This window comes from Ictalurus punctatus, chromosome 13, assembly GCF_001660625.3.
Source record: "Ictalurus punctatus breed USDA103 chromosome 13, Coco_2.0, whole genome shotgun sequence".
Lineage (NCBI taxonomy): Eukaryota > Metazoa > Chordata > Actinopteri > Siluriformes > Ictaluridae > Ictalurus > Ictalurus punctatus.
The window spans coordinates 5,151,023-5,164,097 of NC_030428.2; the positions used below are offsets into that span (position 1 = coordinate 5,151,023).

The 13,075-nt window shown below is 37.3% G+C and overlaps 1 protein-coding gene across 1 annotated transcript; it reads right to left on the bottom strand.

Annotated features, from left to right (window-relative positions):
• Positions 1-560: 560 nt before the first annotated feature.
• prkar1ab (protein kinase, cAMP-dependent, regulatory, type I, alpha (tissue specific extinguisher 1) b) lies at positions 561-10,503 on the bottom strand. Its single transcript, XM_017483822.3, has 11 exons — positions 10,364-10,503; positions 6,161-6,355; positions 4,217-4,384; positions 4,011-4,102; positions 3,834-3,895; positions 3,692-3,738; positions 2,674-2,832; positions 2,523-2,583; positions 1,483-1,604; positions 1,314-1,395; positions 561-891 (listed from the first exon to the last, which is right to left on the bottom strand). Exons 2-11 carry the CDS (start codon positions 6,323-6,325, stop codon positions 719-721), a joined length of 1,131 nt encoding a protein of 376 aa, XP_017339311.1. The 5' UTR covers positions 6,326-6,355; positions 10,364-10,503; the 3' UTR covers positions 561-718.
• Between the last annotated feature and the right edge of the window lie 2,572 nt (positions 10,504-13,075).

Here is a 13,075-nt window from a genome sequence, read left to right on the forward strand (position 1 = left end):
ACATGTAACAGTTTACACAGACTGTAACTAAAGCTCTTGACCTCTAACTGCATGATTTTATGCATTATGCTGCTGCCACATGATTGAATGATTGGTTTAACTACATAACTGAGCAGGTGTATAGGTATTCCTATTTAAATGGATGGTGAGTGTATACATGTATATAATTCCTTCACTTCAGGGGATGCAACATACAAAGGAAATCTTATTGATGTGTATATCTTCAAGAAATAGTTACTTCGGTAGGGGTAAGACACAAAGCTTTATAAAGCATGCTTACAGTTTCTGTGTATGAATTTGATAGGGAAAGTTCTCACTATGTATTTTTAATATACCTACTAATTCAGTTAGTATTTTACAAAACTACTCTTAAAAAAATGACTTCAACTACAGCAAAGCAAACTAAAATGAAAACGTGTCTTTTGAATAGACTTTTTAAAAATATAATCTCACCCCTCCATTTGTCTTAAATAGTTAAATGTAAAAACGATGCCCAGTAAAGGCTTTGTGTGGATTTATCTTCAGTAAGTTTTGATTGTCTGCTCACTAGTATGTCAATGCTGAGACAGAACAGATGCCATTTTGCTGTTTTTAGCAAGTGCAATGTTCAAGTGCAGATGAAGTATGCTTACATTGGTGAGCAATAAACGAAGAGTAGAAAGGAAATAAAAGCCAACTGCATGAGTGGAACCCTGCTATTAAAGAGTTTTGTATGTGTTCAGACAGACAGTGACACAAAGCTGTTGTACTGCTGGATGTTGCGTTTAAGGATGTCTGAGCAGGGGCCAAGCACTCGTTCAAAACGTGGTCGGTCCAGCTTAACGCACTTCAGAGGGCCTCGGGCTACTACAGTGGCGGCTCGTGGTCGATTCATTAGCAATGCAATCTCCCCTAGAATACACAAAGAAGTGCACATGATTACAGATAATATCGAATAGATGATCATTCTGGGTAAAGCACAATAAATTTGGATAAAATAAAAATGTAAAAAAAAAAAAAAAAGACCAAAATTAAATATGGTCCACTGTGTATAGTTTATCTCTGAAAGAGATGTTGCTTAAACTGCCATGAGGAGATAATTACAGATTCCCAGAGTTGAAAAACGTCTGACTCTGTCCGATAACTATCATGTATGGAGCTTTGGCAAAACTGTAATTTCATAAATGATAAACTGTAATTTCTGAGAAACAATAACACCTTTAAACAGCTGAGCCTTACTATGGAGAACCCAAGCTATAATTACAGAGAAACGTAATACCTCCAAAGACGTACTGTAATTGATCTTGCAGAGGATTTTTAAAAAAAGTACTCACCAAAGTAGTCTGAAGGTCCCAAGCGACCCACTTCTACAAACTCCTCATTCTCAGATCGTCTCTGCAGTACAGCTGCACATCCCTGGCAAAACATACACAAGCTTCAGAGATGTAACATGTAAATGTGGTGGAAATCACTGCAAGTTTACGAATGGAAACACCCAGGCACCTCTAGTATGATGAAGAACTCATCCCCAGGTTCTCCCTGTACTACAATCTTCTGGCTGTCCTCGAACTGCACCGGCTCCAGAGCGTCAGCCACCGTCAGACGCTCCCATTTATCCAGTGACTCTGGGAACCAACAGCATTCAAACATGTTAAAGCTGCAATTAAAGTTTTCAAATGACAATAACTACGTAACCATTTATGATTTAAGGATCTGTATTTAAAAAAAAAATACTGTTTACCTTTACCTGTCTCAGAAAAAGTAATTCTCAATGCTCAACAGATGTATGGAATCCTTTTCTGAGAAGCATGCACATAATGCTGCCTTCAAATCCGGCTTGGCATTTTATCAGACTGTGTTTAAATGTGGTTGTTTTTTTTTTTTTTTTTTTTTTTTTTTTTTAAAAATGGGACATACTTTATCACTTGGGCACAAAATGTTTTATATGTTTTGTCTTCGCAAAAACCATTCAGGAGAGTTTACAATATTTTAAAACTTCCAAAATATCCACACAATCAAATATTGGCAAATGCATAACATTTACACATGTAGCATGTTTTTTTTTTGTGTGTGTGTGTGTGCGTTTTTTTTTTTTTATTGCAGCTGGCCAGAGCCCACCACTGCCTTTAAATTTTTTTAAAAACCTTGCACTGATTTTTGGTTTCTGGGCCTCTGTAAAACTATGAAGAGACCAAGGGTAACGCTCAACATGCTACCACCACCATGTTTTACTGTAGGAATGATGGCAAACAAAACAGTAAGGAAGGATCATGCTCAAATTAAACATACAAGCTCTACATTCTGACCATTAAAGCCAGAAACTTCAAGAATTGTAAAATATTTAAATAAAAAATAAATATTGATCAGAAAGTATTCCACAGTGAAAAATGGGCATTAATAAACAATGATTATATTAAACTCCATTATGTGAAACACATAACAGCAGAAATGTATTTTTTTTTAAAAAAATGCAGTTTTAAACCAAACAAAGCCCTCTGCTGTTACTATTGTTTCGTCCCTGTCGAAAGGTAGGCAACACTTACCGAGAATAGATACTTTACTAAGGAACTCTTCATACATCTTCCTCTTTCTCAGAGTACTTCCCTAAAAATACACATACATGTTAATTTGCAATTTACAAACTGAGCACTAAATTGAAAAGCACTTCATCAGTTATAGCTTGTATTTCATTACCATCAGTATTCTCCTGTAGCTGTCTCTGTCGATGCCCCACAGTTTGACGTTGGTCTTCGCTCGGACAGTGGCTGCGCGGGGAGTACCATAGATCAGTGCCAATTCACCAAAACTGCCACCTTCGCCGATGCTGGTTGCCCACTCATTGTTCACATAAACCTATTCCAATCCACAACCCAAACCGAAAGAACATTTACTACATACTAGGCATTGTTCAAAATTAAACGTTCATGCACAACAGTCATGTATAACCTTATATAACAGTTTATTAGATTATTTAATAGTCAGGAAAATAGTCAATGTTATTACGAGGTGGCAACTGTAACACTACTTTGTGGGCCATTGTTAATTATTTTATTTTATTGTGGTCTATCTGTGAGGAAATCTTTGACCCAATGCACCAAAGCGGAATTTATATTCACATTATACAGACGTGATCGAAGCAAATGAACCTGCATTGTATTAAAAGCTGAGGTGGAATCAATAAAAAGTGCCTGTGCATAAGATTTATAGTCCTGGACATGCTTTACAATAAAATCAATTAAAGTAATTGTGGAACCTTTTGTACCCCTGTATGCTCTATAGGCAAACCGCAATGGATCTAAAATCTTACTCACTGAAGACATAACATGTTTATTTACAATTCTTTCCATACAATTTGCCAGGAGAGAAGTCAATACGACTGGTCTAAAATTTTCATGTCGTGTTTCCCCTGATGTTTTAGGGATAGGTATTATCATAGATATTATCCACATATGTGGTACTGTGTGCTCATTAAGTAATATCTGAAATAATTGTGTAAGGGGCCCTTTGAGTTGAGGGCTTTATTAACATTAATATGAGCTAAACATGCAGCCACGTCCCGTTCGAACAACAGGGGTGCTGAACCTATTGGAATTTGCTTCAGAACTTCTTCACTTGTTTTACATTTCCTAAGTAAAATTTCTGTTCAACTCTATTTTTATATGCACACAACATTAAATAATATTTAGGTCACGTGACCCAAAGACAGGCTTACGTCCATTTCGCCCTGGTCGATTACGTAGAAGTTGTCGCCTTCATCACCTGCGGAAGTGAGATTTAAAAAATTGCATTCAGGATCATACACAAAAACAAACGAATACATTTTATTAAATTTGATTTAACTGTAAATTTCAAACCCTGCTGAATAACAGTCTCTCCAGCTATGTAAGTGACAGGAAACATGGCATCAAATATATCACTGTGGAGAGGTGGGGGGGGGTGTGGAAAGAGAAACAGTTAATGGCTTACGTCCACAAAATCTTAATGTTGCTTCTAAAAAATTTTATTAAAAAAAAATAATAATTAATTCCTACCTTCTTTCATTGTCATCCAAGTGTGAGAAAAGCACATTCTTTTCAATAGCTTTGGCTAGGGCTGCCATGGTTTTGTAGTCTTTAGGAATAACCTTTAAAAGCAGAAATTGAGTAGTGAAATATCAGAAAATAATAATGTTTTTAAGGGTGCTTTTGAAGATTACTAGTGTTCTGGTGTGCCAATAATAGTCTTTAGGGCTGCTGACCTTTCTCACATAAGAGGCAGCATCCTCCTCAGTGTAGACCTCAGCACTGATGGCCCCTCTTCTCCTACGGCCCTTTACCACCGGATTCATGGGAGGAGAAACCTCATCCTCACGTGAGTCTGAACGTGAGCTTGCCTTCTGTTGGTTAATCAACTGCTTAGCCTCCTCCTACAAAGATCATGTGGTAAGAACCATCAAATGATCATTAAATGACTGTACATTTGTATATATTAAGTTTTCTTATATTAGGTATGGTAATTGTTAACTACAGTGCAAAAAGTTTCCAGAGAAACAGCATGTTTGGGACAAAAGCCCTTCATCAGCTGTACAAGTACAAGTTTCTGAGGCTGTAGGAGGTAAAGCCAGTAGATTACAGCCAGTAGATTACAGCCATAAATCCACAAGTCGTTCTACCAAAGAATGGTTAAAGAAGAATAAAATAATGTTTTGGAATGGCCAAGTCAAAGTCCTGACCTTAATCCAATAGAAATGTTGTGGAAGAACCTGAAGCAAGCAGTTCATTGAGGAAACCCACCAACATCTCAGAGTTGAAGCTGTTCTATACTGAGGAACGGGCTAAAATTCCTCCAAGCCGGTGTGCAGGACTGAGCAACAGTTACTGGAAATGTTTAGTTACAGTTATTGCTGCACAAGTCTCACCAGATACTTCACATACACATTCACAGAGAGTTCACAGACTTTTGCCACTCACAGATATGCAATATTGGATCATTTTCTTCAAGTAAATAAATGACCAAGTACAATGTCTTTGTCTCATTTGTTTATCTGGGTTCTCTTGATTTACTTTTAGGACTTGAGTGAAAATCTGAAGATGTTTTAGATTATATTTATGCAGAAATATATACTGCAGACAAAGTGTTTGGTTAAATCTATAACATTGGCCATACTAATCACTGGTTTGAATAGGTAATCAACATTAGAGTTATCACTAAGGTTGTCCGGCTAGATTGTTGCTAATGATACTTGCTATTGTCTGCTGGTTATCTTGTTGCTAATGCTATACACTATTGTCTGCTGTTGTTTTTGTGTTGCAATTTCAGTCCAAACTGTTGCATGAATGTTTAAAGTTCACTATAGTACAGCAGTACCGATAGCCACTTAAGCCTGTAACAGAGCAAACAAAACACATGCTTTCATGGATGTGTCCATGTTTTGGTTCCCCCCCTCGCCACACACGTCAAACATCCTGCGGCGGGAAATGACATTACTATAACTTGCAAATTACCACAAACATAGAATAACAATCCACATGACAAAGGTTAGAAAACAAGTACACAATTTTCCAGTAGCAGTGTGTGAATAAATGTGGGGGAAGCGTTGGTCCTTCAATTAGCTTGTATATAATGAATATAAAAAATTAAATAAATAAATACAACGTTCAGTTCAATAAAATAAAGCAGTTTTATAGATTCAATTGTAGTGTAACAGTTAACTACATTATTAAATACCTAGCCCACTAAAAAAAAGTTTAGACACTGCCCCTTTGACAGAATCTCCATCACAGGCAATAATCTTAAAAATGATTGCGGATTGTTTGCGCTTTTATTCTTAGGATAAATTTTATAAGCATTTACAAGATTTTATAGACCTGAACATATATAACTTTATTTTACTGAATTCTATTTTTACTATAACAAAACACTGTTTGCTGTGAATTTGTTTGCACATGAAAGATTGCAATGTTTGACATGTATATAAATTGGTTTTAAATTTTTTTAAAAATCATCCAGCAACACTTCCTTAAAACCCATTACTTCACCCGCCATTCATATCACATCATCAACTAGTCAATTTAAAAAATAAAAAAAAAAACTTTCAGAGCGAGTATGTCCCAGTCTGGACTTGCCTTTGTGAACATTATACTGTAATGTCAAAATGCTTAATACTGTAAAATGTAAACGAAAACAATACAAGCAAGCAGACCTTTTCAAGTCTCTCAAAGTACTCTCGGAGGAAAGCCATGGGCCTCTCAGGCCGCGCCGTGCACAGCTGCACGATGCAGTCTTTCAGCAGCTGCTGGATATTATGCTTCTGTACATAGAGCTCACACTCGCGCAGGCTCCTCTCCTCTTCACTGCTTGATGCCATGTTGACCTGTGTCTTTTTAGACCTCTGGATCTAGGGGCAAAAAGGAGGGGAGATAAGTACGGGTTAATGCTGACGGAAGAAAATAGAGCAAGAAAATACTAAATGTAACAATAAAATAAAGCAAGTGAATGCATTATAAAGTGATAAAATGCCAGCTTACATTGAGATACAGCTAATAAAGAGCTCACCAATAGTCACAAACATCCTACAAACCATATTACACAGTTATAATACTGCACATGTATCATTGTAAAGAAACCTGTGGGAGCGTTTAGCACCGCAATAAATATTTTATAAATAAGATACTTTCACCACTTGAATAAAACATCTGTAACTTTTATGGATATAATATGGTATCGCCTCATTGCCAGACTGTGTTCTACTTTCTAACACAGTGTGCTGCCAGTGAAATATTTTCCTTAAAACATCCAGATGGTTTTATCTACTGATCACATTCAGCTGGCTACGTCAACCTTACTGAACCTGGAACAAACTCATCAAGATGGTCATCAAGGACAGGCCTGTCATGACAAATACTTTTGCTGGATGATATATTGTCTCAGAAATGACTGCGATAAACGATATTATTGTCATTTTAAGACCATTTTATGCCACAGACAGTTTTTGTCATCTGATGAAAATGTCCTATTAATTTAATCGATATTGTGTCATGTCATATTTAATTTTACTCTGACTAAAATGGCGAGTATTAGTCAACAGCATTTTAATCATCACACATTTCATATATTAACTAAAACAAAAACACGTGAGAACTGTCCTTGTTGTGAAAACCTGATCTCCTGAAATAACAACACTACAGTGAGTTCACTTCTGTAATACAATATTGTGAACTCTATGATTCAGTTATTCATTGTGCGTGTTTTAGTGCGTTGTTACAGAAAGCGTATTCACGACATGACTTACCGTTCTACCTAGCGCATTACGTTCAAGTTCACGTCATTTTGTGCAGAAGCAGGTAGTACTACGAAGTTTATGTTGTATAAATGTCTGATTAATCTCATGTGTGTATGGGATGCGTTTGGGTGAGTTAATTAACCTGCTAGTAAAGTTCTTCAGTTTAGCGCTGTTCATTCGCTGTTCACCCCGACGTTATTGACTAGGACTGGATTATTTCAAACACTAGGACTATTCTTTCTAGATTTTTCTTCTTCAAAAAACATTCTTAAAGCATTTATTAATATCTTGCGTGTCATTTTTTTTAAACACTATTTTTAATTAAAATCCATGTTAAATGCACAAATGTGCATTTGAACTTAAATTCAACAAATATTTGAAGTTCGAAGTTTAATTTGACAGCCCTAGAGCAAACGAGAGGAGAGAAGCAGAGCGCATGGCTAAAATGTTGGTGACATTCTCTTATTTAAACAAACACGCATGCAAGCACAATGGGCGATATTGAGGTCATGTCCACATATCATACGATAAGTCAATAACGTAATTATCATTACAGGCCTAATCAAACACGCATGAGAACATTGGTAGTTTTGGAGTGCTATGAAAATGAATCAATGTTCAGTTGCTGTTATCTGTTTTAGATGCGCCATTGAAGGCAAAAATAAATGTCAATGTTAGGTGTAACCTGAAATGTTTCGTACTGCTCCAGGCTTCCTACCATGCTCCAGCTGCATACATTACAGAGAACGCAGAAATGAACACAAGTAAATGACAGCAAGGCTTGAATTTGTGATCAACTATTTCTAAAACATGACCTTACAAACATTTCAAAGTCTTAATTTGGATTAAAATGTCTTAGATATTTGATGTAACTGGTAACTAATTAATTCTTTTGTTAATTAAAGTGGTGTTGTTGTTTTTTTAAATCGTCATCCTAATTGTCATAATTTATCATAAATGATATATTAATATATCCAATAGTTGCAGCCCTAGTAGTGTGTTCGCTATTATCAAATTGAACACAGCTTCTCATAAAGCAAATCAAAGACCATCTAAACATGTACAGAGCGTGTTCAACATTCTACCATTTGTTTATATGGGAAACCTGAACATATAGGCACATAAAAACAAAACTCTGTCCTGCTAAACTATGACACGCCATTATATCTGAGAACACAAAAATGCTGGAAATAACCTGAAAACACTCTACATGGCCAAAGGTTTGTGGATGCCAGACCATCACACCCATATGTGCTTTTTGAACATCCCATTCCAGATTATTATAATAACCTCGAAACTTCTGGGAAGGCTTTCTGCTAGATTCTGGAGCGTGGCTGTGGAGATTTGTGATCATTCAGCTACAAGAGCATTAGTGAGGTTAAGGTCAGGCACTGATGTTGGGTGAGGAGGCTCCAGTTCATTATAGTGTTCAGGTCAGGGCTCTGTGCGGGACACTCAAGTTCAACATCCAATGAAGTTGAAACTGTAATACTACAGCCGCCAAAGACATTCTGTACAATTGTGTGCTTCCAAATTTGTGGCAGCCATTTATGAGTGTGAAGACCAGGTGTCCACAAACGTAACACATATAGCACACTGTAAACTGTAAAAGTATTTGACAGTCCATACAGGATTTTGCTGAGGTTTTTGATGTGATCGTTGTAGCCAGAGATGCGTGATTTGTGAGTGTTTTTTTTGTGTTTTCCGGCAGAAAACTACTTGATTTTGAATTTAAATTGCACTAAATTGTTTTGCACGGTCTTTCACAGTGATTTTTATTGGTAAATGAGACTTTTTTAGCTGTACTCATGTTCGACGCGCGTGAATCGAAGAGGGCTTCGGCTGAGTACATGTTGTGATGATGTCACATGACACATCTTGGCCCAAATCTGCAGGAAACCTGTGGTAATTTAGAAAAAAAAAACACAAACTTCTGCAAGTACTGCAGAGTTCGCTCGATTTCACGTTAATTGACTAATGCTGCCATCGCAAAATATCCTGGAGGGACTGTTTTGAGATTTCCTAACCACACTATTCAAATCACACACCTATGAGAACCTGGTAGGCCCGAAATTCAAGATCTGAATAAAGCAGGTTTAAATCAAGATGTCAAACATGAGATCATTCGAGTACTGTGATGATAATGATAATGAATCTTTATTGGTCACATATACAGTAGAGCACACTGAAATTGTTTTCTTCACACACCCCAGCCAGGGCGCAGGGTCAGCCATGATACAGCGCCCCTGGAGCAGAGAGGGTTAAGGGCCCAACAGTGACGGGGCTTGAACCCCCGACCTTCCGATCAGTAACCCAGAGCCTTAACCGCCATAATCTTTCATAGTAGCTCATGCATTTATGTAATATAAATATAATCTGATTTACACCACACAAAGCCAGCAGACCCACATTTACTCATTATTATATTAAATTACCACATTAATAATAGCAACCCTGATCCGTACAGTGATGATCAACAAGAAAGTGTGTATGTATTTATACACTTTATACACAGATAAAATGAACAGGTTCGAGCTAGAAATGAATAACAGACCAGCATGGAGGACTAGCTGACCAAGTCGTCCTGTTTTTAAGGAATGCTAATGCATCACAAGGATCATATTTTACAGATCACAGAAAGAAACCTGAACATGTCACATGGGCTTTCAACATCCTGCTGTTTCAGGAATCAGAACATTTACAATTTAGCATCTAATGCAGCTTTAGGCCCACAGAAGCGACGCCATCTTTATATTCGTGTCATAAACAAATAACACTGGCCGAATCCCAAACGGCTCCGGATTGGACAGTAGTGCACTCAAGCCATTATTATTATAATAATTACTATAATTTTAATATTACTATTATTGTTGTTATTATTATTTCACACCCTGCGTTGGTGCAGTATTTCCATAAGAACTGGGAAGAGATTTGGGAATGAGCGAGCAGCATTCTCCACAGGTTTAGCTGCTATTAGCATTTAGCTGCTTAGCCATTCGGCCTCATTAACAGAGCGTCGTTACACCTCGGTTTACTGTCACACTGCGCCGCGCTAAAACTGTAACAAGAAAAGACAACATCCAACCTTCCCAATCCTCTCGAATCAAACTAAATTCATTTTACCTAGAGCTTTAGCGTGTTATTATGCTCTCTTCCACTGCCGAACGAGTTTCTCTGCTCCACCGGAAACGGTCGAAACCAATCCAAAACTGCCATTGACGTCAATTCGCCTCTTTGACACGGAAGCCGTAACCGTTGGCAACCTTAAAGGGAACGTTGCACCGTTTATTATTATTATTATTATTATTATTATTATTATTATTATTATTATTATTATTATTATTTTCTTTCTTAAAAAAAAAAAAAAACTAACCTGCATCACTCATGTGAAAAAGGCTCCCCTAAATTGAATAACTGGTTGTGCCACTTTAGGAACAACAACTGCAACCCAACGATTCCTACTGTATAACCAGAGATCTGTCTTTACCAGCGAGGACTGATGTTTTTTTTTTTTAAATGTTTGCCTGGGTTCTTTTGGGACTTCCTGGATGAGTTGTCAGTGTGCTTTTGGAGGAATTTTGGTAGGCCGGCCACATGCAGTAAAATTCACCCTCGTTCCAACTTTTCTCCATTTGGAGATAATGGCTCTCGCTGTGGTTTACCGGAGTCCCATGGCCTTAGAAATTGATTTGTGATTCTTTCCAGACTGAAATATTTAAATGACTTTTTCTGTCATCTCTTCCAGAATTTCTGCTTGTTTACACTTTTAGCCTATGCTACATTGCACATTGAAAGGTTCTATTTCAGTGATGTTTAGGTACACCAGGGCTAGCTGTTATATAATAAGAAATATAGACAATTCTAAAGGTACCACTGTATGCTTTGTTTTCTAAATTGGAGGTTCTAGCACCTGAGAAAAAATATGGACAAAATAAAAATGAATATGGAAAAATACCAGTAGCATGTATGCTAGAACCCCAAATAACCCAATATTGTTTTACCATATTCTTACATAATATGACTCTAACCACACCCTTAATGTATATGTTTTAATAAAATACTTCATTTCACATATGATAGTTATATATTGAGAACAATGGCTAACACAGAGAGTCAGAGAAGGTTACATAATCCCTGTCATTCTTTAGCATTGTCGATTTGGATAAACCACATGCTTTTTTTCTCTCTCTCTCTCTCTCTCTTTTCTTTCTTTCTTTCTTTTTTTTTTACATGGTGCAAGAAAGATGTACATATTGGTGAACTGGCTTTTTCTTCTCAAGTTTCTTATGATTTCACCAAACCACTCGACCAGTAGTAGATAATTTTGTTCTGGCATTAATTGATAGATTCTCTCATGCTGATGATGCTGCTTATGGATGCAAAATGCCGACTTTATATAAGAAGGAAGGGACAGGTTTCCATACAATACCCCATGTATACTCAGTTAAGAAATTGAGCTGAGAAAATAAGAACCATGAAAAACATATAACTAGCAGTATGATTACAGGCCTACTTGACTGTTGATTTTACTAAAGCTTCTATAACCTCATGTGACCTACTCACCAGCTGAATGCCAGATCAGATTAGGAGCAGCATTTTTCGAAATCAACAGCACCATACCCGGTTATGGTTTCAACCTTCCCATATACAATGTTCCCAAAACACATGGATTTAATTCTCATTCTCCTGTTCTTGGCAGCCCTAGTCACCACTCCCATGGCTGTGGATTAAATTCTTCTTAGAACACGAGGTAGTGTGGCCAAATGGCTGGAGTTAAGCTCTGTGGAGGAATGGTTTTGAATTCCACTTCTGCCAGTCAGACAGCTATGAGCATTGCCTGATTATGGTTTGGCTATGGTGCAGAAAGCCTCTTTCCAATATTTAAACAGTGACTCACTCTGTTTTATGCACTGTGACTGGCTGTACCAGCAGATTTCACTTTTTGCATCTTAACAGTCCAGTCCTGCCTAACTTCACTAGAAATTGTAAGTGTAGCTTTACTCTAAAGTAATTACAGTCCAATTATATAACTTTATGTACATTATATCTACATTTCTAGGTTGAAGATACATGTTAAAGCTAAAGTTAAGGGTGCAGTACACCTCAGCGACAAGGAAAGGCTAAGCCTACCTTTGTTTCTAAGAGAGTGTACGCATGGAGTAACTCTCGGAGGCCCCCTAGTGCCCATGAGCCCTTATTGCATCCTAAGTATTATAACGAAAGCAATCAAGTTTGGTGGGTGAATTTTGTTAAATTGTATTTAGTAGTTAATAGCTTTATACAATATAATGATATTTAATTTCTAAGCACCATTATATGCTTCTTCTCTACTATATAGATAGATATAGATAGGCAGACAAACAGTATTGTCATGTATACAAGTGCAAGCTTCCATCCATCCTTCGATCCATCCCAGGGAACTCTGGGCACAAGGCAGGGGATACCCTGGATGGAGTGCCAACCCATCACAGGGCACAATCACACACATTCACACACTACGGACAATTTGGAAATGCCGATCAGGAAACCGGAGTACCCGAAGTAAAGCCCCGAAGCACGTGGAGAACATGCAAACTCCACATACACAGGGCAAAGGCAGGATTCGAACCCCCAAACCAGGAAGTGTAAGGCATGGTTTCAAGTGCAGTGCATTAAAACTCACCCATTCAGACATCCCAACTTGTTAAACCTTCTCAGAGACCTAACCACTGAGCCACCCCTACCTCATTCTCTCCATATTACATCAACAGAAAATTATTGCGGAAGGTACAACCAAGTGAAAAATAAACAAAAAATGAATGCATACACTCTATATATCCAACATACACTATGTTG